Raw genomic sequence first — 25,804 nt, 5'->3', positions numbered from 1 at the left:
AAATAGACAATGTAAGAATAACTTCCATCGGAGCAGAGAAACTACTGGCAACGACTGGCTAAGAAATAAAAGTTGCCTGAATTCAGTTTGAGAGGGGAAGCATCTCCGAACGCTGAGCCCTTATCTGGCTCAATGACAGCCCAGCCGGGGCCCCGTGAGGGCTGGGGAACCGCGGACAGGGGAGAGGGCCGAGACCAGACTCATGTTCGAGTGACACGCACGCACAGCGTGGGCTGACTGACCTGCGATGTGAACGTCGCTCTTAACGAAGACAGAAACAGGAGCCCTTGAAAACAAGATTTCTTAGAAAAAGATCCAGGGTAGCATTGGATGGGGATCTGGCAGGAAAAATCTGACATACTGTTGAACAAATGACCTGTCTTGGCTCACCGCACCTGGAACACCCGATGGGTGACATAGCATGGGAACAGCCGCTCTCCAGATCGAGTGATCTCCACACAGCAACCCGCTTTATTAAAAATGAGTTACCAGGAAGTTTCGGGCTCGCGTGATTGTAAATTTTAGGCTATTCTGTGTGACAAGCTATTAGAGATAACCAGACCTTCCACATCTTTTCATTGCCATGGGAAGAGGACGTGGTCAGGGTTTCGGGAACAATGTTAACAACCTTCCAGCCAATCCTCGCTCCCGCTCAGCGGCTGGACGGTTCTCATCGTCTCGTTGGGTTGCTTTGCCACACTGGCTCCTCCCTGCTATCAGATTCTTTACAGGCAGATATCCCCACTATTCTAACCCACACAAACACAGGATGTTCCTGGCCAGCCTGTCACCATTATCCAGCCTGGATGAAGGAAAAATCGGGGGAAGTTATTAACCAAACTCTGAGGCTGATGCGAAACAATGAGGGAACTAAGTTTAGCTGTGAAAGCAACCAGGATCCAGCTTTCACAAACCTGCGAGTTATTTATCTAAGGTGGGAAACACTATCAGGGGAGAACAATGCATGTGAATATGAAGGAGAGCACAATAAGGAGCCCGGAGCCCAGCGTGTGCTCAGGGCAGCGGGGCCGGAGCAGAACGGGTGTCGCTGCGGAGCGGAGTCCCGGGGCAGGAGGGCTGTGCAGGGGACAACACACGTCACCTGCCCGCACAGGCAGAACCGAACCCCCATCCCACCGCCCTGCGCCTTCACGCTCTCCAGAAGATGTAGGGGAGGGTCCTGCGCGGGTGCTGGGGGTCTCTCCACGTTGCACCGCCACGAATGACGGCACAGCCATACTCAATGGAAACGGTTTGCAGTGTATCTGGCGTGTGAAAGGGGAGCGTGGCAGATGACACGAGTTGGCCAGTCCTCATCCCTGTTCTGTTAGTGTGAACGGAACAGCACGGCACAACCCCCGCCATCCTCACGGCCAGCATGGAAAAAGTGTTTGCAAGGAACTGGTGGAAAACTGCAGCGTCCAGCCGGGCCCTTGGACCAGAACGGGTCTGATCCGAGTGACCTGTTTGCACCAGCTCCATCTCAGAATCCTCAGCACGCAACCAACACCGCATTACAACGTCCCTGCTTTACCTGGGGGTGAAAAAGCAGCGGGGAGGGTCGCAGGTACTTGTCCTTGAGGGCACCCACAGGGTCCGTCACCTTCCGCTTCTCCACCCTGCTGGACAACAACACAGAGGGTTACGTACCCAACACACAGCCAAGGGTCCCACGCAGGAGGCCATTCCCCTGCTCACACAAACGTTTCTCCCGCTCCTACTGCATACTACAAATTATGACCCACGTTACCCCCAAAATGCGCTGGGAATGATATGAGAACAGAGCCCCTCCTCTGGGCAGTGTTTGTTCAGCCAGCAGACTGACGACTGAGAAAACATTCTGATCTCTCCTTGTGAGAACTCACGGCTCCACTGCAGCGCTAAGTCTCTGTTGTTGGGAAACGTCATGAAAAGAGTCACATTTACAGCAAAAGCAACGTTTCAGTGGGAAAAGCTCGAGAGCCCATAGTGGGCATGGAAAACAACTGTCTGTGAGCGTTTGCCTTCAGAGTTAACACCGGGCCCGGCTGCGCAGCCCCAAGCGTGCTGAAAACATTAGGTGTTTCATATTTATTTCCTCCCTTGCAGCTGAGATATAATATGCATTGAGTTTATTTGGCAAGTGTACTCAGACAACAATTTAAACAGTTAGGAACGGGTGGGAGATTTCTGAAGCGACTCAGGAACGAGAGTTGTTCTGATAGCAATCTGGCCTGCTCAAATATTCCTTGCTTCAGCACCTTACGATGCAGAAACGACCCTGAAGCTCGGTCCTTTTTTTGAAAATATTGGCATTTCTTTCACAAAATATTCTATTGCATGAAACTGTCATGTGAGATCACCCAAAAAGAGAAACTGGAACGTCCTCCACGGGAGAAAGTGCTATGAAAGTAACTCCAATAAATGCAGCTGCATCTTTAAATTACTGGAACTGAGTCCATCTCAGCTACACCAGCAGAAATCCCATAGTAAGAGTAATTTTAACAACATTAGTCCAGCATAAATGAGAGCAAATTATTTTGCTGCATTTCAGCTGATTGGTGTGTGGATCAAATTACCAAAGAGTTTAAAAGAAGAGTCATGCAGAGTGCTATTTAGCGAACTGTACTTAATCTGCATTTAATTTTTCTTAGGTGGAAGAAAAGAGAAGAGCTGGATTTGAAACGCAGCCATAATTACGATGCTTTGGAAGGCACTTGTTTTGTTACGGGCATGAGTTCTCAGAAAAACACCAACCCGTGAAACAACAGGCGAGAAGTTTCTCCCTGGCACAAGGTAAAACAGCAAAACCTGGGTGCCCAACACCCCGACCAGGAGGCGCTGGAACCACCCAGGGAACCCGCGGCCGCGCCGGCTCCTGGCTCCAGGACCCCAAACCCCGGCACCCGCGGCGCTCCACGCGGCTGCGCCACCTCCCACGTCAGGCGGTGGGAACACGACGCACAAAGGTCCCGTCAGAGCCGGATTCCGCAGCGAGCAGAGGATTAAGCTGCCCCTGAGCCCTGCGCCTGAGAACGTCACCTTCGCAGGCCGAGCTGAAGCCGCGCTGATTGCGGGCTGTCTGGCTGCGCTCTATTAGATCACCGGGAGAAAATGTCAAGGATTTAAGTGGCCTTTGGGAGAAAAACGAAGGAGCCAAATGATGTGAGAGAGTCTGATAAAGAGAAGTTTAGAAACAAAATATTTCCATATTTTTTAAGCTGGGACTTGGAAGCTCTGCTGTTTAGCTCATTACATCAGAAGTCTGATTCACAAGCGACTCCACCACTGACTTTCTATTTTAATATATTACTAAAACTATATGCATCCCATGGAATGCAACAAACGATGCCCCCATCCTCCACTTCCATCTGTCTTCTGGACCTTTACGGTTTTCCCGAGGCTGCTATTTTAATTGGCAACGGCTTTTTCAGCCCATGTTATTTTAACATTCCTACTGAGAATGCCCAGAGGTGGCAGGATCCTACGCTAACTCCACGATTTTGCCTGTCTATCCCATTTATTTACTTCTTTCCAGAAGTGCTTTCTACAGGAATGACTGCGGGACTGTTCACAGCACAGGGACCCCTGCGGGGGGGTGGGCACGGTGGCCCCAGACAGAACACGTACGTGTCCCGGGTGTGATGTGGCCGTTTCCATCACAGATGGGAGCGTGTCAGCGAGGAACAGCATCAGCCCCGAGCGCGCTGGCACGGCGAGAGACGCTTTCTCAACAGCAACAAGGCGGGCTCGCTAATCCTCGTCCCGGCTGACAGCTCCTTGGCCTGGCTAGACATTGACATCATTTTTTCCCACAGTTATCACCCGTACAAGGCAGCAGGGCAGTGACATAGGTGCTGTTCTCCCAGCCCGTGTTTCCAGCCCGGTTGTCGTTCGCAGCCCTTTGAACAGCCGGGCGACCCGTCCCAGCGCTGACACGCTCGCTGCGCGGTGTCTGTGAGTCTGTCCAGCCCCGGGATGGCAGCGAGGCTCACGCCGCAGCCCAGACCCGAGAACAAACCACGCGCTGCCGGGAACCGGCTGCTCCATCCAACAGAGCCCAGGGGCCCTCGGGGTCAAACCCGTGGACTGAGATGGATGAAGCATCCTGTCCTCAGGGAGAATTAATTGCCATGTTAATGGCTCAATCAAACCCGTTTGGGACATCTCCTTTCACTGGACTTTGCTAGAAAGAAGCAAACAGTATTTGCTGTGTGACAAATCCGGGAGGAGAACAAGCGCAGTGCCAGTGCCCAGATGGGTGATATGCAAACAGGGACCCTCCCCTTAAACCAGTTTCCATTTAGAAAGAGGTTTTATAAATAGCTCTAAAACAACAAAAGGCTCAAGTCTGCCCCATACATCATCTTCTGAATTCCTTCCTTCTGGAAGTGTAACTGGCACTTGGATAACTTCATCCCGTCTGCTCTACACATGCCTTCCACGTTCAGCTTATTCTGGGCATGAAATAGCGAATCGGGCCTTCCCCAAAAACCAGCCGTTTCACATGAAACTAGAAACCCCTTGTTATCTCCTAAGAAAGTTGAGTTTGTGATGAACCTATCTGGGAGAGATCCAGATAACATCACATTACCATGTAGTTACACAGTACTTGTTACTCCAGACCTAAAAACATTTCAAAAGGCTGGGTCCACAGCGGCTGCTCCTATGAACTGAAAAGCTCTAAGAGAACAGAATTAGAGAGCAAAGGGGTGAGGAGGAGGCCCGGTGGAGCGGCACAAAGGCCATCGCGCAGCGCTTCCCGGGGCTCCCGACCCATTCCCAGCCCCTCAACTCCACATTCCTATCGGATCAAACCTCTGGAACTTCCCCAGCACAAGTGCCATCTCAGCGTTGGCTCATGGGAGAGTCCTTAAATAGGCCAAGTTTCTTCTTTATCAAAAGAAGGATGTGTTCCTTATACATACTGACTATAAGCACTCCTTTCAATCATTCAGCCCTTTCGATTCAGAAAGTTCAAGGTGCTGCGACAGAGAGCAGGATGCTCAGCTGCAGCAGATTCTGCTGCGCCTTCTGAACACCCCACAGCCCCATCTGCCTCACGGTGCGAGGCCAGCTAGGAAACGAGCTCGTTAGGGAACGCTTAAGGCAGGGTATGTTAATACCTGTATATGGGGTCCATGAAAAAGGGTGATGGCTTAGCGTAATGCAGGGATGGCTGCTGAGGCAGTTGAGATTGGGAAATCTTGGGTAAGACTTCGCTCGCCATCAGCTTCCTCTCCCCGTAGATGTGGTTTTTCCGTGGCTCTCTCCCTCCGTTCTGGCTGGCCCGGCTGCGGTTGCCGATGCTCAGATCCAGCGGCTGCTCCTCCCCGGAGGCCGGGGCCGGCAGCACCTTGGGTGGCGGCAAGATTGGCTTAATCTCTTTTGGCTTTGTGGTGAGATCGAAGGGTGACTCGGAGCTGGTGCTGCCCACCTTGTGGAGGTCCCTGGGTGACTTTGGTTCTGCCTTGACCAGCAAGTTGTGATTGAGGGTCCGCTCCGCAAAGGGGTAGAGAGAATGGGGGAAGTTGGGGAGGAACTGAAAGGGGAACATGGAATGATAGGGGAGCGAACCCATCTTTTTCTCTTGCATCCCCATAAAGCCAGGCCCAAAATATTTTTCGGCAATGGAGGCGATAGCTTTAATAGAGTCATTGGCTGCTCCCGTGGCCGGCAGCAGGTGCTCTTCGGGGGGAGGAAAGAAGGAATGCTGAGAATAGAAGAGAGGGATCTCACTCGTGGTGTTGTTGGAGCCTGCAGACACAGAGCTGCTGACGAAATCTGGCTTGCTCTCAATGGGTTTGCTCTTATCTTTCGTTTTGTCCCTGTCGCTCTCTGCATCACTGTCCAGGTCCGACCCGGTGCCAGTGGTGGTGTCCAGGTCTGTGCCCGTGGTTGTGTTGACGTCCTCGAAGTCGCTGCCGTCGGACATGTCGCTGTTCCTGGCTTTGAGCTTCTCCAGGTAGGAGTTTTCCAGGCCGCTCTCGCACTTCTCCTCCCCCGCCGCGGCCGGGTTGCTGTTGCTCACCGCGGAGATGAGGGGGAGCGCCGGGTTCCCCAGCGGGCTGGGGAGCTTTGCGTCCGGAGTGTGGTTGAGGGGACTCTTGAGCAGTTGGGTGGGTGGTAACAAGGGGGGCCTGGGGTACAGAGAGGGCGGGAAAATCCCCGGGAAGCCCGGGGTGAGGGCCGGGAAGGCCGGGGGGGCCGGGGAGAACGGGAGCCCCCCCGGGTGCGGGCGGGATGGGAAATAATCGTTAAAGCCCAGGCTGGCGTGGTTGAGGTTGGGAGAGGGCTTGGACTTGTCCATCATGGAGGTGGGCGTGAGGGGGAGGCCGGGCGCGAAGAGCCCGGCGGGGCTGTAATGGTTCTTGCCCTCGCAGAAGCGGCGGTGCTTGTTGAGGGAGGAGGTAGTGCTGAACATCTGCCCGCAGTCCTTGCACTTGATCTGCGTGCGGCAGTCCGCGTGCATCCGCTTGTGCCGGCACAGGTTGGAGAACTGCGTGTAGGACTTGTGGCAGACCTCACCTAAAGCGTCAACAGAAACCAACAGCAACAGCGATATGAAATTACCAGGAACTGGCCGGGGGTTGGTGAGGAGCTTCCCCAGCGCCCCCCGCTGCCCCGGAGCCCCTTTCCCCACAGACAGAAGAAAAGAGGTAAAAAGCACAATAATAATGCATTTCCCTCAATAAACGTCCTTACTGGAGAATCTCTCACCAAGCAGCTCCCTACATTAGTCTGACGGGATGTGCTACTCCTGCCCTAACAGTCTCTTTAAACGTTTCAGTAAAGATAATGATGCGTTTCAATGATAATACCTATTTATTTGATCTGCTTTCCCTGTAGTCCTGGCATGGCAGGAAGTATTGAAGGATGAAGGGAGAAGAACTTTGCCTCATTTAATCAAACCCACCCTTTCTTTAATGCCATTAATAGCAGGTAACCGCTCCACAGGGATGTCCTATAAATACTTCGCCAGCCAGGCCTCAGTTCAAATAGAAGCGGGGTGAGATCTTGTATGCATTACGTTATTAAGACACCTTAGCAATGCTACGTTAATGCTACATCAATGTTTTCTTTAACAACCTGTAAATACCGAGCTCTCAAAACGTGATGTTTTAATGACCTCTTTCACCTCCAGACTTTGCTGGTGTGGAAGGAACAGGCAAAGTTAGAAAAAAATCCCACCCAAACTTTTCTATATATCAAAACACTGTAACTTTTTATTATCCGATGCCTCTTTCAACATCGGAATAAATTCTCTGCTGGGTGAATTCACGCGGCTCTTTCTCAGCAGAGTTGCTGTTATCGCCCTTTTGTAAACACGGCAAGTGAGACAACGGGAGGGAAGGTGTGTTGGTCACCCCACCCCGGGTTCTCAGAGTCCCCATCCCTCCACCCCTCCCTCCGTACACGTACAAGTGTGACTTTCCCTTTATTTTTTCCTAAATCTTTAGAATTTCCATCAGTGCTTGAATATGAAATGACTGCCCGGAGAATATTTCACTGGCAGCTCTGAAAATATAAGGGGAAGTCCCTTCTATTGAAATTCCAAGCAAAGATTATTAAAACTTAACAAAATTCTCTAAAGAAAAGCGTGACAGGTATGAGGACTCATATCATCCTCCTAAAATAAGGAAAAATGGAAAATGTTTGTTTAGGTCTCCAGTTATACAACGATTTACTAACTGTGTCCTGCCCCTCTCTTGCTGTTCTGCGGTTATAAAGTTACCGTTTGGGGATGTTTTTAAGCCAAGTGTCGCGGTGTGAAAACCCAACACACACACACACGAACCCTCGTGTTCCGTGAACGGGAGAGCACAGCGCGGCCGCGGCTCCGCGCTCCCGCTAACGGGCTCCATACTCACGCATGTGCCTCCCCCGGCACGTCTGAGCCGGCGCAATCGCCGCGCGCTGCTCTGCACGCTGATCTAGACTGACAACCCCTAATTCTTATGAGGTGAGAGTGAGGAGATTATGAGAAGAAATCATTCATCTCACTGCAGCAATGCTATGAGATCCAAATTATCTCTTTCATGTGCCCGTCGTCTAATGAAGGATTGCATCAAAGTGAGCAATAAGAGTATTTTTTCTTCCTCCACTGACACCCATCTGATTATCTCAGAGCACATTAATGAAACGAGTCTCCCAGGATACTCCTGCATGCTGTTCCCATTACAGCAATAGGGGAAAAGAAGGCAGAAGTGGGTTCAGTGGCTTCCCCACCGTGACATCAAAGCCGCAATCAAAGCCAGACCCGTCCTGCGCCTGAGCCGCTGGCCGAGCCGCGCCGGAGCAGCCCCCGCGGCCCCGGGCGCCGGGACACCGCCGCTGTTCTGCACTGTCACCAAACCCCATGGGTGCTGTGTCAATTAAAAAAATATACAACCCTGAGAACGACAGGGGATGAGATGAACGGCTCTCAGGGGAAAAGGCCCTTTTGGAAACACCGCACTAAAGAGAGCACTGAGGACACAGTTAATCTGCTATTTATTTGGCTCCCCAGCATTATCTAGATGAAACATGCAGTAAATAAAGAAGGAAAAAAACCTTCTTCTTGTGTCTGTGACTGTTCCAAATTCTTTACTACAGCTACAGGATTTGAGGCACCCTGAACAACACTCCGATCAGGCCGTGTCAGCTATTTATTTGTGTCACCAACATGAACGTTCAAAAATTATTAATGAAAAAAAGATGAGCGGAAGAAAAGATACGAGCAAATGGCATCACTAGGACTGCTGAGAGACGCGGCTTTTAACTCATCAGGAAAGTCACAAACGGCCACGGATGTTTGCTGGAAAAACAGGGAGCACGCAAAAAGGAAGAGAAAGAAAAAGAAAGGCTGTGGAATTTCATCCTGTGCTCTGACCTATAAAACCCCTGCGGCCGCTCCCGCGGGGGCAGCTCGGAGCGGGGCCCCGGGGATCCGCGCGGTTACGGGACAACTTACATATGAAAGGTTTGACGGTGCTGTGGATGTGCTTGTGCTGCTTGAGGCCGGAGGAGGTGGCGAAGGTCTTGCCGCAGTCGGGGCAGGCGTGCGCCCGCGCGCCCACGTGCTGCGAGCGGATGTGCCGCTGCAGGTTGCTGGGGTCCGTGAACACCTGGGAGAGAAAGCGCCTTGAGGGGGACACGGAGCGGCAGGGGAAGAGCGTCTGTGTGATAAGCCTGGTGATGTTTGCCGTTTGTTGCCACCACCGCTCCTGGTGTTGGGAGGGCAAGGTGTTCACCTCCTGCACAACGTCACCTGCCACCTCGGGAGATGCTCCAGCACCCAAAGGCGGGTTCCTCGGGGCAAGGCTGAGCTCCACAGCCACAGTTATCTGTCCCCGTGTCACCACCCTCCGCCTCACGGCCAGGCCAGCAAAGTGGGCTGGTGTGTGTCCCCCTGGGCCCCTTCCCCAGGTCCCCGCGCCTGTCCCCGCGTCCTGCCCCGTACCTTAACGCAGTTTTCACACTCAAACCGTTTCCCGCTGTCGTGAGACATTTGGTGCCGAATCAGGTTGGATTTCCAGTTGAAAGCCTTGGGACACTGGTCGCACTTGTACTCGCGCTCCTCGGTGTGGATCACCATGTGCTGCTCCAGGCTGGGGGACAGAGACACGCGCTGAGCCACCGGAGCGGCACCGGGGACACGGCACACGCCGCCACGGCACAAGGTTTGAAACCCCGATAGAAGGTTCTAGATGGTGACAGAGAAACGGCGCGAGCGCGGGGGGTCTCCAGGCCGCGCTGCCCAGCGCCGCTGCAGAACTCCCTGCGGAAAGCGGGTGAGCGGCACAGCGACCATGGGGCAGCGAGACGCAAACACCGCTTGGGCTTTTGGCTTTTATTTCACTGCCCTATTCTGCCTCCAAACGTTGCTGTGTTTTATAACATATCTTATTAAAAACCTGAGTCCGTTTACAAGGGGGAGAAGGAAGGTAAAAGCAGAGCTGACCCTGCAGGTTCCTGAAGGGAAAAACGAGCGCTTTGTGACCAAGATTCCTCCGGCATCCCCGCAGGGAAAGACAAGATATTAGCTGTTGCTGCTGAGACTATCACGTTGCCGTTTGCACGGGCACAAAGCCCACGGCTTCCCAGAACACAGCAACTTAACATTGGAAAGAAACGTGATAAGGTGCAAACACATTTCACTTCTAAATGTCAGACATCTTTTATTACTTAACTCGGCAATTTCGACTCCTGCCAACTGGCAGCCTCTCCCAGGCCAGGAGGATGATGATGGCGAAGCGACGCGGCTGCTGGAGCGGGGCCAGGGCAGCGACGGCTTTTCGGAGAGAGAACGGGGTGCTCGTCCTCCCTGTGTCACCCACTGTCCCCCGTCAGCCCGCGGAGCTCTGGGGACACCCGGGGACGGCTCCGCCGGGGCAGCGGGGCAGCTTTGCAGCCTGGAAACCACCCCCGTGAAGAGCGAGTGCTGCAAAATGTACCGAGGGTGCTGGAAATGCTGCCCCTCCCGGGCCAGTCCTCAGAAACAAAGGAAGGAGCTTTGCATCCTTCGGTGGAGTTTAATTGAGTTATGAACTCTCTTTCTTACCATGAATTCTGACGAACTTACGTGAAACCTGCTGCTGCCTGAAATCCCCTCCAGATTGATACTAAACCACTCCTATGGAACTTTAAAGCAGGGCTGTGTTTTAATGGGAACATTAAACCGCAGCACTAGAACAAGGGCAGCCCTGCAGCCGGTGGGCTGTCACCAGTGGGCTCGGGGGGACTGCACCCCGATCTCCGCAGCCACCAGCCCCCACAGAGCCGCCCTGCCTCCAGCTCACACCATCACTGTTCACACTCATGCCCCTCACAAACTGCCAGTCCACTCATTTCAAAGCAGCAACATTCATTTTGCTGAAGAAATGGCGTTCTTAACACTACTAAATTTTTTACACATACAAAGAAATATATACCTTTCATATACATATACAAAAATAGGCTCCTGTTAACTGTGATTTATGAGTTTATTTAGAGCAAATATGGACAAACTAATAGGCTGTTTAGAGGCAAGTACCTACCGGGATTAGCAAAACATTTATTTATTTAGTCAGCTGCTAAATGCTCAATTTGGGTTCCCCAGTGGCACTCCTGATTTGATCTGTATTAACTTCTGAAAAATTACAAGACCATGTAGGTAAGCTGGCCAGACAGATCCTGTGGTTTAGTGCCTTTCTCAGGACATAAAGGGCAGATTGATGGGTGGGGTAGGTGTGGACATTCCCTCCCAGCCCCACCCGGTCCATCGGGAACACTGCACGGGGATGTTGCTGCCTCTGTCCTTCCCCTGATGAAAACATGACTTCACATTATTTGCTTAAAAAATCCCCAACCGAAATACTTGGGATGATGCTCTAGAAGCCAATGCAGCCACCATCCGACTGTCACAGCCCTGGGGAACTCACAGGCAACTCAGAAAACAACCATTTAAACTTGATATTGCCAATAATCTGTGGGTGCTTCTACCAGTGGATAATGAAAAGCATCAGTCTGTGAAACTTAAGTGGAACAAAATGCCGCCCCATAGCTAACGACACTGGAGGAACCCAAAAAGGCCCTTCCTGAGCCCTGCGGACAAAGGGAAGGTCAATCAGCCGTCCCAGCTCCCACCTTGGCCCCACATCCCCCAGTACCAGCCAGGACCGTGCAGGAGCAGCGCGGGGCTGGCTGTCCCGGTACCTGTATTTGTTGGGGAACATCCTCTCGCAGTCCTTGCACTCATAGACCTGCCCATCGCCGAGTCCCTCCTGCTTGATGTCCTCGCTCAGGCTCTCGTACAGGGAGCCCACGGCGCTGCAGGCGTATTTCTTGTGGCGCCGCAGGTCCAGCTTGGACGGGAACAGCTCGTCGCAGTCCTCGCAGCGAAACGTGGGCTCTTCTGCAACAGACACACAGACGAGTTGGGCTGCTGGGTCAAGGAGCCTGCTGTACCCAACAGAGGTACAGATGTGACATTCTGCGAGGATCTATCAAACAAACCAAGAGGAAATCTGCAGAGAGAACCCAAGGTGGGCTGTGCCCACACGCTGCTTTCGCTTTAGGCATTAAAGAACTGCACCACACACCCAGGAGGGATGTTGTTCTCTCTGTGTCCCGGACTCTGCTGAGACCCACGAGAATCAGCAGATGCACAAAACACCGGGGGGACTTCTGGAGCACCGCATTTGTTTGCCATGAGGTTCTTTGAAATGACGAATGAGCTTTTCCTCAAAAGGGGCTGCCAGGGATAAAGGGACAAACCATAACGACAGACACCGGGAAGAGCAAATGGCCACAGCACAAACCTGGGGAAGCTCCTAAGAAAATGTCTTTCTATTACAATGTTATCCTCTCAACCCATCCCACACAGCAGCAGCTCAGGGCGCCATCAAACCCGACGGGTTCAAAACCAGAGCACCGTGAAGAAAGAAAAGGCAGCCAAATTCTTTGTTGTTGTGCTTTTTTTTTTTAAAAAAAAGACCTAATGCACATAATAAATTATTGTAGTCAAGGTCAAACAAATTAAAAAGAGGGCAGCTATTATGAAGTTTACAAGGCAGCATCCTGACCACGGTGCCAAGCCAAACAATCAGCTCAGAGCTGTAAATTCTCCAGGAGAGCGACCCCTGCGAGGAGCCGGGAAGCTCCGGGTTCCTCCAGCGCGCAACTTCTGCAGCCGCCGCCGTCCCGGTGCTGCGCGGCGCTCCGCTTCCCATTAGTTTTATTCTCTTTCTCTGGTAACTTCACTTTCCGAAGGAGAGGTTGTGGTAAAACGCGTTAGCTCACAGGGAAGGGAGGAAGCATTCTGCGAGACGCGGCAAGAGCCGCCGCTGTGCTGGATCCGTCCCCGCGGGAGGGGACACCGGGGGCCTGGAACCCTGTTCAGAACCCGCAGCCTGCCAGCAAACCCTCGTTTAAACACCCCATGCACTTGTCTGTCCTAAGTTCTGCACAGTTACAGCCACTTAAGCTGTGCTTTAAGGACTGAAATGGTGTTTTACATAAATCAGGGTGAGTTTTGCTGGTGTGACACGATCGTGAGCGCGGGCAGCGTCTCCCCCAGCCCGCCGATTCCCCCCCTGCGCCGGGCAGCGATCTCCTTTCTCCGGCGCTCTCGACACAGCCCAGTTAAGCTCAGGCTGTGGTTTGCGACTTGCCTCTGCGGTGACTGAGAAAGAGCAGATCCCAGCGGCTGCGACAAGCAGCGATGTGGGCAGATGAAACCCAAAGTGCTCCACACCTACGCGGAAAGTATCGACATGCCCACGAACTGGAAACAGTCAAACGCAGCTAGAAAAGAAAATACCACTGAGACACGGGCAGCGAAGCTTTGCTGCTCGTCCAGGCAGCACCTCCCGCGGCTCCGCACCGGCTGCACGGGGCGGACACACACAGAGGGGCTGCAGGATTGCCCGGACTGCAGAACGGAGGGATGCGAGAAGAAATAAAATCCAGCGGGTCAACACTTTCCTTTGGGGGATGAGAAGGGATTTTGAATAAAAAAGGAGACCTAAGGGAAGAAAATACCCGTATCTCTCCCATTTCAACTGGTTTTGACAGATCATATACTCTGCCATTGCTGTGAAGCGGATCAGGCCCCACTCTACTCCCTAGAGGAGCTCTATCTGCTGGCATTTTGCAGAATAGAACCAATGTGTATCTCACATGTCTTATGTCCCTGGGGAGGGAACCCTGGAAATGAGGATACAAAGAACTACCCAGCAGTATCGGCAGAGCGTGTATCACCCACCATTAAAATAATCCGAACTACTTATTATGAGCGGGGGGGGAAATTCCAGTATCAGATGTCTTGTTATTGCATTGGACTTGCACCAGCGGCATGAACATTACCCAGCAAAATTTAAGATTTCATCATGTTTATGGACCAAAAAGATTCTTGGCTCAGAAGCAGCAAGTGGGGGGAGAAGAGACAAACCTGCCGGCACCGGGTGTCCCGAGCGCAGACACGGGCGGAGGAGCGGCCTCGCCAGCATCGCTCCGCGTCACCAGCCGACCCGTCCGCTCTGCACCGGCTCAGGCGCCGCGCTGAGCTCGGGGTGTCGCTGGCACTAACAGATCCTGCTCCAGAGACTGCACTAACCCGATAAACGCTCCCAGAGCCACAGAGATTTTAGAGCTCCGGCCTTCGCACGTCACTGAACCGAACAAACCCGTCTGCTCTGTCCAACATTCCACTGCCACCACCAACACAACAGCTGGTACACAGGTAGGAAAGATGGGTGATAAGAGATGCTTGTGCTTCAGAATATTAGAGTTTGGAAAGAGAAATGTTTAAAGAAAAGAAGAATTAGAGAACTGACAAACCCCGATGCAAAGCCCCGTGACCACATGCCACACGTGGCGCCACGAGGAGGCTCAGGACCCAACTGAGACCATCTGGTATCTGCTTATTGTCTTCATATCACACACCCGGTTTGCAGACTTCAGGTTCATCACAGTTGTTTTTTCCTTCTTTTAGCAGCAAAAAATAAAAACGTTGCCCTTCAGAACAAGTTCTCTCTCATTAAAGTTCTCCTCTCTCGTTGAGCAGCACAAATGGAGCGCTGCCCTCCAAACAGCGTTTGCTGCTCCAGCGCCGCACGGGGAGAAGGGATGAAAGGAAAAGAAAAACCCAGTCACAAAAAATTGCTGCCTGTTCGCTACGTCTTGTTTGTCAAATCTATGGTTATATGTGTCTATCTTAAGTTCCATCAGCAACACTCAGGACAAAGCAGGAATGTAACAGAAAAATAAATCAGTGCCTAATAGCTTTCAGAGAAACCAAGGGGAACACAATTATGTGGCATCTACATGCTAATCTACCAGACTTGAATCTCAAAGGAGTTCAAGTGCCCTACTCCAAATTCCTGCAGTGATAAGGGGTCTGCGGCGTTCGCTGGGCGCGGAGAAAAGACTTTTATGATAATTATCTTTGTGTAGAACAATTTTGCATTTTCTTTCTTCTTAATTCAGAATGGAAACGGGGTGCGAGGCAGCAGGAAGATAGCATTACCGAAAGTAAAAAGTATTAAGAAGTCAAATATTTAATGTTGGCCTATTATAATTGGAAAGCAATTACGTGGCAAAAGCACTAAACGTTACCAGGAAGACACAGATAAATGTTACAGAGTGATGGAGATGGAAAACAAGGAGCACTTTCTGCTCCTTCAAAGAGAAGCCAATTAGAAACAGAGGTGCAAATCAGTGGTGAGGTTTCCTTCTGATTTCTCCCTGACATCAAAAAGAAAAGGCACGTGTTACTCCATCACTGAGAATACACTCATTATTCATCTCTGTGTGCTCATCTGGGGAAAATTGTGAACTTTTCTGGGGAGAACACTGACATATAATTCCAAACCTGACATGTCAGCGAGCCAGCACCCTCCGTTCATTCCCTGCACCAACCGACCTTCAGCAAAGAGCCTCACTGCAGCACTGCAGCGCTGCAGGGTCCACGTTCTGCAACCATCATTCTGTTCAACAATAATTCCACCCTCTGCTTGGCCTTGGAAGCGTTTGGCCCATCTTTATTAAACCTGAAGAAACACAGTGACCCTGGGAATTCAAAAGGCACCTCCAACCGCATTGAAAACCACAACGTCCCTCAAAGAGAAGCAGCAAATTAACCTGTTGCACGGCTTGAGGTTAATAAGAGCTCGCTCGCTATCAACGGCTGAGACAGCTCACCAGGAGCAGTGCAGATCAGCCCAGATACGGCCAGTGGGAGCGGGGCCGGCGCGGAGCAGCGAGTGCTGGGAGGGGTGAGAAGGTCCTGTCTGCTGAACCGAGGCCTTACCTTCCATGCTGGGCGCCATGTTCCCCAGGGAATAACCACCTTCCTTCACGTACACCAAGAGCTCTTCTCCTGGCTCAATTTCTTTAATAACTTTATAATAGATCTGGGAATCAGAAACAAAAATTGAGAGACACGTTAAATATGCAAAGACTTGCACTTTACATTTTAACCAATAACTCAAATTATTCCAGCTAATAGGGGAGGCTGTCACTTGATTTGTGTGATAATTGCTACTGAGAGCTCTTTTTCCTGCCTTTATTTTCCTCCACGTGTGTCAGCGTTTCACTCGGCTTGCACAATAAAGCAGTATTTATGGTAACAGCCTCTCTCCTTCAAATTACACAAAATCTTCCCATTGTTTTCCCTGCCTCCCATAAGCTTGGTGCATTTGTTATAGCGCAGGGAAGATTAAACTGACGGAATTGACACATTCAAGTCTCTGCTTCTCTAAGCCAAAATTGGCCTGATGATTAGAGCGCTGAATTAGCGCATCCGCACAGAGCTGTTTGGGGATCCCCGGAGCCTGAGGATCCGACCCCTGAAGCCGCGGTCTGAACCGCCCCAAGATGCGGCCGCGCTGCCCGGGGCAGCCCCGCTGGAGAATCCCGGCTCCGAGCTCTTCCTGCAGACCGAGCTCGGGAAGCTCCCAAGGGATTAATAATTCGTTACAACTAAACCTAAAAACAACCGTGTACCGCGAGGCAGTGAGCGGTCCCGCAGGTCTGTAACCAGGGTCGCTGTTCACCCCGCACGGCTCCGGGAGCAGCTCCCGCCGCCTCCCCCGCAGCCGGACCCGCTCCCGCTCCGGCAGCGCCCGCCGCCCGCAGCGGGACCCGCACCGGGATCCGCACCGGGATCCGCCCGCAGCGGGACCCGCAGCTTTCCCCGGGAAAGCCCGAGCGAAAGTTGCCGCAGCTGCCGGCGCGACGGGCGGCCCCGGCGAGGGCGGCGGAGCTGCCGGTGAGCGGCGGGAGCGGGGCCGGAGCGGGATCGGGCCCGTGGCGGCCCCCGCCCGGCCCAGCAGGGGGCAGGCTCCGCCCGCCGCGGGGTCCCCGCCGAGCGGCCGGTGCGGAGCGGAGCGGGGCCGGTGCGGAGCGGAGCGGGGCCGGTGCGGAGCGGGGCCGGTGCGGAGCGGAGCGGGGCCGGAGCGGAGCGGGGCCGGTGCGGAGCGGAGCGGGGCCGGTGCGGAGCGGGGCCGGTGCGGAGCGGAGCGGGGCCGGTGCGGAGCGGAGCGGGGCCGGTGCGGAGCGGGGCCGCGGGGGCAGCCCGGGGTCCGGGCCGCCTGACCTGTGTGCGCTCCGGGGCGCGGGCAGCGCTGTCCCGGGGCCGCTCCGGCGGCAGCGGCCGCGATGTCCCGTCCTGTCCCGTCCTGTCCCGCCCCCCGGCGCGGATCAGGTGAGGGAAGCTGGGGCTGTGCCGGGGTTTTGCGGCCATGCCCGGGGCCGGTGCGACAATCGCCGAGATCAACCCCGACACCGCAACCCCGACCTGAAAAAGCCCTTTTTGGTAAAGTGAGATCAGCGTGATGCGTTTGGTTTGTGCAGGTGCCTCCATTCATCCTAAGCATGCTCTAAACCCCCTCAATTTCTTCTGCAAATTAATTGAGATACATTGATATCTTACGTGCAAACAGATTAATACTGCTCAGCAGAATGGGCATCAAATCTCTCAACAAGAGTTTCAAACCAGCAGCAGCGGCATAGCCACAAACCCAAACGTTTGAGAACTGAAATGTAACTGCCTGTGATTTACAAGGTGTCCCAAACCGCACAGAATCCCGTCCCTGCACTTGCCAGAACCCTGGCGCGATTTTCATCACAATTTTCTGCTGGTTTGTACCCAGTTCTCCCACTGAAGATATATCCATCCTCACATCTGCCAGATACGCCTTCAGAAAACGGGGATTTGTGCAGCTGGAGCGATCTGGGTATCTCGCTGTGCTCTGAGATCCCCAGCTGAAAATCCCTGTGCGGTGCAAACTGGGCAGCAGGATCGCAGCTCATGCAGAGATGGGAAAAAGACAAGCACCCAAAACAGCTGTTAACAGACATTCCTCTTTCAGCTACCAACCCCAAACAAAACCAGCTCTAAAGCACAAACCGCCACCTAAAAGGTAACACCCAGCTCATAGATACATTCACAATTTTTACACTGGGAAAACCCTTTGGAACAGGAACTCTCACTGGCCAACGTGGCCACCGCGTCCCCTCCGACCCCGTCACTGCTGGTTGTTCTCAGAACAAAGTTGCTGATGTATATCACAACATGTATATCACAACATACATGTATATCACAACATGTCTGCTGCAGTCTGTCCAGAAATACAGTACGAGCTTCACTAAGGACCAGGGAAAAGGTGGATTCTTCTGGAGTCACGTTAATTTCATCAAACATTTCGTTATAATAATAAACTTCATCTTGCAATCATGCTACTGGTGGTCTGAATTAATTAAAACTACTGCTGTGTTTCCTTTCCTTTTTTAATCTGTTGTGCACCCGAAAAGATGGGATTTACTAACACATCAGAACATTCATAAATCATTTGTGTTCATAATTTATATAAAAATTCCACACGTTACTTTTTCTTATTTCTCACAACAAAAGGGCACCTAATTACCAGTTTTATTTAATGCAGAATAGTTGACAATATAACTGGGGTTCTGTGCATCTTTTCCTTGAGAAAAAGTGCTTTGAGGCAGACAGCCCAGAAACAACGCGGTGTTTCAGTATCAGGGCAATAGACGGAGATGAAACACGTCAAGTGAGAAAAGTCCGTCCCAGTATTACCTCATTATTCAAGTATCTTTCATAAGAAACAGCCCCGTTTACCTGCCGTGCGAGTTACGGCCACTATTCATCTTCGCCTCATTGCAGCAACACGTTTGTACTTTGGGGAAAAAGCGCTTTAGAGAGCTGAGCAAACAGCTGCAGCGTTTGCCCGGAGATCAAACCCAGCACCAACTGCAGCGCGGCCGCGGAGCCGATGGGCAAACCGGCCCAAACGAGCCCAAAAGCGGCTGGTTCGTGTCCTTGTCCTGCGAGCAGTGACCTGCACCAGAAACGCACGGAACACCACGGGCAGCGCCGCGCGCCTGCTCGGGGCCGCGGGAGCTGGTGCCTCTGGCCCGGCCGGGGCTGCTCCTGCTCCCGTTCAGCTGCTTCTCCCCCTCTGGAGTCGCCCTCCCTTTGTCTCACCCGAGCCACGCTGCGTTCTGTTTCCTCTTTTGTGCACACACCTCGGAATCCTCCACAGCCAGACCGCGTATGTAAAACACACATCAAATATCTCCATTATGCGCACACCAGATTGACTTACTAAACAGAGGCCCTATTTTCTCCATCACTGTAGCTCCTGTTAGGCTCTTTTTTTCCAATATATGTAACACAAACAAAAGCAGCAGCTATCATTCCGAAAGCAAGCTCATGGCTATTCTATTTATTACATATATGCTGTTTAAGATTAGTCTCCTGAATAGGAACAGCTAAACTGCTGTAGTGTTTGCCCCATGAAGGCAGCAGTAGCAACATGAAAAAATAAACCAGGAGTCATGTATCATTTTCCAGATCCATTTAGCAAATCATTTCATTTCTCTACACTTTTTTTCCAGTCCTCCTTGAGAAACAGAATTATCTCGGCTAATCAAGGACCTTCTGTTCCTTGCAAATACCTATGAAGTAAGACTAAATATAAAGAAAACCGGCTAACATTATTTTACATGTCAAAATTGGTTTCACAATTGAAATATAGTTAATGAAATATATGAACTGATGTCTTTTTAAAGAGCAGCATTTTAACCTGCACTTTGGGGAAGAAAAAACCAAACGGAAAGCAGCACGTTCCGAGGTCCAGACCCTGCTGCCCATTACTTAGAAATCCAGGAAAATCCCCTGAACAGCCCTGGGAACGTTCCCGAGCTACAGGAGCGTAAGGAACACAATGTGGTCTGGGCGGGGGGGGCAAAGGACGGTCTCCCCATGTAAACATGTTGATTTCTTCCTGAAAAGCAAACGGTTTTGATTAAAGCTTGTCCTGGCTCTTATCCCCACAGTGCTGCTTAGTTTGTGGGTGATCTCTAACTGCAAGGTCTTTCCTTTCATTGCAGGTTTGTTCTTCCCTCCCTCCCCAGGGGACCCCCAGACCGTGTCCCTCTCCCCGCGGTCCCGGGGTCCCGTGTGGAATCGCCCTCTGCTCCTCACAGCGAATTCCTACGGCGTCGATGGCAACAAAATACCAAGACCGGTTCCCATTTGTCTCATTGCGTTTTGCTAACATAACCTGTGTGTCACACCATCCTCCCCACCACAACCGCAGTCCCGCACCAGAGGGTCCCACCAGCGCAGGGGTTGTAGCTGGTTTTAGGGACGCGCCCCTTGGTCACTCCGTTGGGTGCCGCCCCGCGCGCCGGCCGGACCGGCGAGGCGGTGACGGCCGCCTGGTTACCTGGTCGTTGAGGTGGCACAGCGCCAGGTTCTGCTCCTCGCAGGAGCAGCTGCCGCGGATGAACTTGAGCCAGGTGGCGGAGCCGCTCTGCCCGGCGTCCACTCCGAACTTCTCAGTGCCAAGCTCATCAGCGACCTGCAGGGGACAGGACGAGAAACACCTGGGTCACCCAGCACCAAGGGACGGCGACAGAACCCAGACAGACACCAGAACCGCTTGCAGCGCAGGATGCCAAACAAGAAACGGGAAAGCGGGATGGTGTGTGTAATTAATAAAGACACACATGACAAGACTAAAATCAGCTCTGAGGCACAATCTGCAGTTCCTGGTCGGCAGAACCTCCGAGGACGTGCACCCGAGTTGTCCACGAGCCACAGGCGCAGGATCACACACACTTCCAGTGTCCACACCAGCTCAAGTAATGAAGCACAGAACTCCTCCGAACTGGATTAATTTAAATGGTAGGGCCCTTAGACTGCCCCATCCTCACACTATCTATTTTACCCTTTCATGTAAGGTAATTTTTTATCATACATAAAAAATCACGTTCCTTTTTTGAGTAGACTTTCAGAACCGGTCACTTCCCACAGGGCTGGGAAATGATGCTTTTAAAAGCGCTGTAATGAACGGTGCCTTCGCTTATAGAACCACAACGGTGGCACCAGAGCATCCCATGTAAAATTGGGCCAGTGTGCAAGAGAGGATTCCTTCCAAATAAAAACCCCGAGTGTGTCCAGATGTGAAAAAAAACAGGTTAATGAAATGGTTGTGGTCTAAAGAGAACCACTGTTTTACCAGCAAGATACTTGGCATGTTTTAATTCTTGAGACAGCACGGTTTGATGGCACAGAACCAGAAAAGATGCTCCGCGTTCCACACCAACGCTGGCAAAGATCCATTTCACCGCGTTTCCTCCCAGAACCGGTGATTGTTGGGACAGAACTGGTGGGAGAAACAACCCTCCTGTGCTGGGATCCGCAGGAAAGGGCTTTGAGCAAAGTGCACGGCGGTAACGCCACAGGAGCCAATTCAAGGTAGTTTGGACTTCGTAATTTTTTTTTTTTAAAGCGTCCGTAACGTGGGTTGAAAAGCTCCACGGAGTTTACTCCAGCTAAAATAACAACAACTTCTGTTTTATCTCAGGGAACTTCTAGGAACATGGAGGGTGACTGAAGCTGTTGACTGTTGTTGAGATTAAAGTACTTGTCTTGGCCTTACTGACCCCCAATTAGCTAACGAAGCGGAATAGCCCGGCCAGCACTGGACAGAAAGTGATCACAGAAACCGTCCGGAAAACCAGACCGGGAGGAACCATCCACATTCAGCTGTTTATTGGAAGCCCCTCTGGGTACATCACATATAGTTTAAAAGGGTTTGAACGAGCAGCAGCGCACTGACCTCCCAGCCCCACTCATTTACACAGCAGCGGGCAGAGAAGTGAAGTCACCCCGGGAATACAACACGGAAACTCCCGGGCTTACCAACAGCCTATTTCACTTCCCAGCGGTACCTCGCAGGCACCTCTCCCGTATTCCAGAACAGATTGTTGAGGACACCCGGCCAGCCCTGGGAAGAGCCAGAATTGAGCCCGAGCCCCAGGTGCCTGCAGGGCCCTGCAGGGCTGGCAGCTCAGCGCAGCGCCCGCCACAAACCACCCCGACCCGCGGTTTGATCTGAGTGCAGCTCGAAAACCCAACAGGGGTGTGAAATCTCACAGATCAAAACGAGAAAGAGGTTGCATGAAACCCTGAGAACTTCAGCCCCTGTTTTTCACACACGCTCTCTGCGCCCCGTAAATAGCACAAGGCATGGCGAGCCCTTCGAGTGTGACTGTCCCTTCTCCAACGGGCCGGGGCTGTGTCAGCAACAGGGACCTTGGAATCCCAACAGCTGGAAGACAAAATGTTACGGAGCAGAAGGGAGTGGGCAGGATATCCCCAGCAATAGAGCTGTTAAAAGGCAGCGAGTTCTCCTGGCCAGCTGAGCCACATGAAGTGACCCTGCGAGTCCTCCTGTCCCCTTATGCATATGAATAAAGGGCATCATTTTTAGGCAGGGAATCTCCCCGGATTTTGCTAACACGCTTTTCCTTTGCAATTGCAGCAGGCTGGAAGCTCGGGGGCACAACAGGACGCAACGATGTGGAACAGACTGTTAGCAAAGGTGCTTAGAATGGCCGGTCTATGGTTTTACTCGCTATAAACCCTTGATGAATAAGTCCAGATTTATGTAGCTTTCTAACCTGCGCTGAGCATTATCTGCCTGATTAATAACAGCATGGTTTTCTGTGTGCCCGCAACCCAGGAGCAAACAAAGTACAGGTTAAACTACCAGTTACAGAGTCCCTGGCAGCTGGGTACTCGTTAGATACTTACGATTTATCATAGGAACAAAAATGAAAGTGAGATACTATCTACAAGAACACAGGCTAGTCTTATAAATCCTGCCTTTAAATGACAATCGTTCTCTCAAAACCTCAGTATTTGCAAACACGCAGCATCTGCCTTCCCCGCCAGTGAAGGGAGACACCAGGCGGCATCTCCGAGGCTGGAAACGCCTGCCATGTTCTGTACCGGGACGCCCGCTGTCTGTCCCCCCCGTGCCAAAGTGCTGCCGGGACGCTGCTCTCGGGCCACGAAACGCCCCCGAGCGCCGCGCCGAGCGCCGAGCAGGACCAGGCGCAGGGGCCGCGCTCTGTGGTTGACACCTCTAATTACAGATCAGTTCTCACGCTCTTTTCTGATGTTCTATGTGAAACTCATAACACAATTTAAAAAATAGTGAGATATCCAATAGCAGCCACAAATTACTGTCTGCAGTAGGTATTTTTTCCTCTGTGAAATGTGCGCTCATAGAAGAATATTCTAAGTCCCTCTTCTTCCCACCTTAAAAAACTCCAGAAAAACAAACTGCAACCTTTGACCACATCTCCACAGTTTAGACCAGAAGGAAATCAGAAATTTCCTGTGCCGAAATTCTTCAAACCGACTGTTTACAAGCCATTGTCAGCAACAAACCAGATCTTCGGTTTGCAGGTTTGCTTTTGGAACGCACATGGGCATTCACTCTTCTAGATTTGTTAGAAGCAGCACAACGAGCACTAAGAGAGAACTGGTGCTCCGAGGAAGATCAAGCGGGGAAAGAAAAGGGGGCAAACAGCCTTATCTGGGGGTAAATTAGAGATGGCAGAGGGATCCACCCGCAGGGACTGCGCGAGGTGGTTCAGCACATTCAACACCCGATCCGGGATGGACTCGTCAAAACAGCCGTTTCCAGCTCTATTAAAGCAACTGGCAAACAGACAAACAAACAAACCAACCAACCCACCAAAAACAACAACAGAAGATCACATGTAATTAGCAGGAATCCGCATTGTTGGAGCTGAACTGTAACCGCTGCACTTTGCGTTCAGGCGCCCTCTGAAATGGGTGAGGCAGCGGAGACGGGTAACTTGGCTCAGACATTAAAAGAGGTTATCAGAGGAAAAGGAGAGGGGAAAGGAAGGGGGAAGATAAGGGAGACGAGGAAAAGAGAAAATAAATTTATAATTAGAAATCGGTATCATTTTTACAAGCCTCAAACCATCAGGTGCTGCCGCTGCAGCCCAGCGCAGGACAAGGCGCTTCACCTGCCTCTTACGTGAGAGCCGGACCCAGAACACGTGTCCCTGTCCCCCCTTGTCCCAGGTCAGACCCGGGTGCTCTGGGACGGACGTGCACTCGTACGGCTGCTGGAGAAATGAGCTCCCACCTGGACTGCAGCCGGGGGCATTCTCGTAAAGTTAATTACTGGGGACATTTCCTCTGCCTCCTCTCCCTCTGATCAGCCTTCCATCTTATCCCGCCCACCCAATCACGGATTGCTCACGGCTTCCTTTTCAATGAATGCCAAAACCCCAGTTCATCTTTTGTCCCCCCGTTGCACACTGTGAGTTCCATATATACCTTTATATATTAACCCAAGGCACCTCCCATCCCTTTTGTTTTCAAGTCCGACAGCTCATCCCAGCACCTCGGCTCCACTCCCCTCCTGGCCGGTATCGGGCCCCGGTTCCGTCCTGCTCAGACAGAACCACCTTCACCATCTGCTCCCCGTCCTTCTCGGCAGCCTCGGTTAAACAAACGCCCCTTCCCGTCCCTCTGGCTCCGGGTTCGACCCGGCCCGCGGCAGAGACGCGAGGAGCCCGAGCCAGGACCCTGTTGTGGTTCAGACTCATCCCCACCGGCCAAAGGAAACTGTTGTGTTCAGGGCCCCGCAGCCTCCTCTGCGTCTGCGGAGCAGCGCTCGGGACCGGGATCCAAAAGGCTCATTGATCTCGCAAAGGCTCCGTTTCATAATTTATTACCATCAGAAATGCTGAGTTATGAAGCGAAAGTTATGGAAAAATTCTCTTGAAGGTTTACAATTTTTTTTGCACACCATTTGAGGTTTCCTGCTCCTCTAATTCGCGGGCGCTCTGCCGGGCTGCTCCGCTCAGGCTCAATGGCAGCGTCCGGCGCTCGGCCCGCGGAGCCGCTGGAGGGGGCGCCGCCATCTGTCCTCAGTCGCCTTAATGGATTCCTAGCGTGCACGGGGAAACGGAGCAACCGCGGGTCTGCCACCGGCGACCCGGCGCCCTGTTGCTGTAACATCCCTCCCCAGAAGCCCGAAGTGTAATAAACCTTCTCATCCCATCGTCGCAGGATCTGCCTCTGACAGCTTGGCCGATGGTCCCATTTTATTTGGCAGGAGTTAGAGGGAGATTTTTCCCTTTTTTTGCTTTTTTCTTTTTCCTTTTTGCTTTAATGACCCACAAGCTGATTTAGAGCAATAAACTGTTGCCATGAAGTTTTGTTGTGTTTCTTTTAAATAAAGGGGAGGGAGGGTCTGCTACAATTTATGACTTTCAGAAGTAACTGAAACAGAAAGTCCATTCTTGCCACGAAATGAAGAAAAAAGACTTGATCCAGAGAAACACCTCTGTCAATGTGTGGACATGAAGCCTGGATGAACTCATAAATCCAGCGCTCTGCCTGCAATTAAGCAGGCTTCCTGGTGCTTTGACAAAGAGTTAATGAGAAACTGTCCGACAAACAGGCCACGGCACCGAGAACCGCGGGACCAGCAGCCCAGCAAACACACCTGGTCTGCTGCGCCGCTGCAGGGTGCAGGCAGCGCTCCACATACACACAGCGCTCCACATACACACAGCGCTCCACATACATACAGCGCTTCACATACACACAGCGCTCCACATACATACAGCGCTCCGCATACATACAGTGCTCCACAAACACACAGCGCTCCACATACATACAGCGCTCCACATACACACAGCGCTCCACATACACACAGCGCTCCACATACACACAGCGCTCCACATACACACAGCGCTCCACATACATACAGCGCTCCACATACATACAGTGCTCCACATACACACAGCGCTCCACATACACACAGCCAGAGCCACTTTGTGTGGCACACAGTGAATTTCTTGTCCAAACAACAGGTCCTCCGGCACCGCCTGGAGCCAGCTCCCCATCCTCAAAACTGCTGGATGATAAGGAGAGAAAACGCTGTTCTCACCTCCAAACCCTCATGCACCCAGAGGACGCGGGTACGTGATGTGC

General features: G+C 52.1%; 1 protein-coding gene across 1 annotated transcript in view; it reads right to left on the bottom strand.

Annotated features, from left to right (window-relative positions):
- PRDM16 (PR/SET domain 16) overlaps positions 1–25,804 on the bottom strand; it is a gene marked incomplete at both ends in the record, with an annotated part of 214,441 nt that overhangs the window by 13,274 nt on the left and 175,363 nt on the right. The window contains 7 exons of the mRNA XM_082069877.1: positions 1,535–1,622; positions 5,106–6,507; positions 8,933–9,086; positions 9,422–9,569; positions 11,656–11,854; positions 15,752–15,854; positions 20,193–20,327. Coding sequence (XP_081926003.1) covers positions 1,535–1,622; positions 5,106–6,507; positions 8,933–9,086; positions 9,422–9,569; positions 11,656–11,854; positions 15,752–15,854; positions 20,193–20,327 — 2,229 coding nt within the window. The remainder of the gene's footprint in view (positions 1–1,534; positions 1,623–5,105; positions 6,508–8,932; positions 9,087–9,421; positions 9,570–11,655; positions 11,855–15,751; positions 15,855–20,192; positions 20,328–25,804) is intronic.

This window comes from Streptopelia decaocto, assembly GCF_964273445.1.
Source record: "Streptopelia decaocto genome assembly, chromosome: 20".
Lineage (NCBI taxonomy): Eukaryota > Metazoa > Chordata > Aves > Columbiformes > Columbidae > Streptopelia > Streptopelia decaocto.
This window is presented reverse-complemented; position numbering and strand designations above follow the sequence as displayed.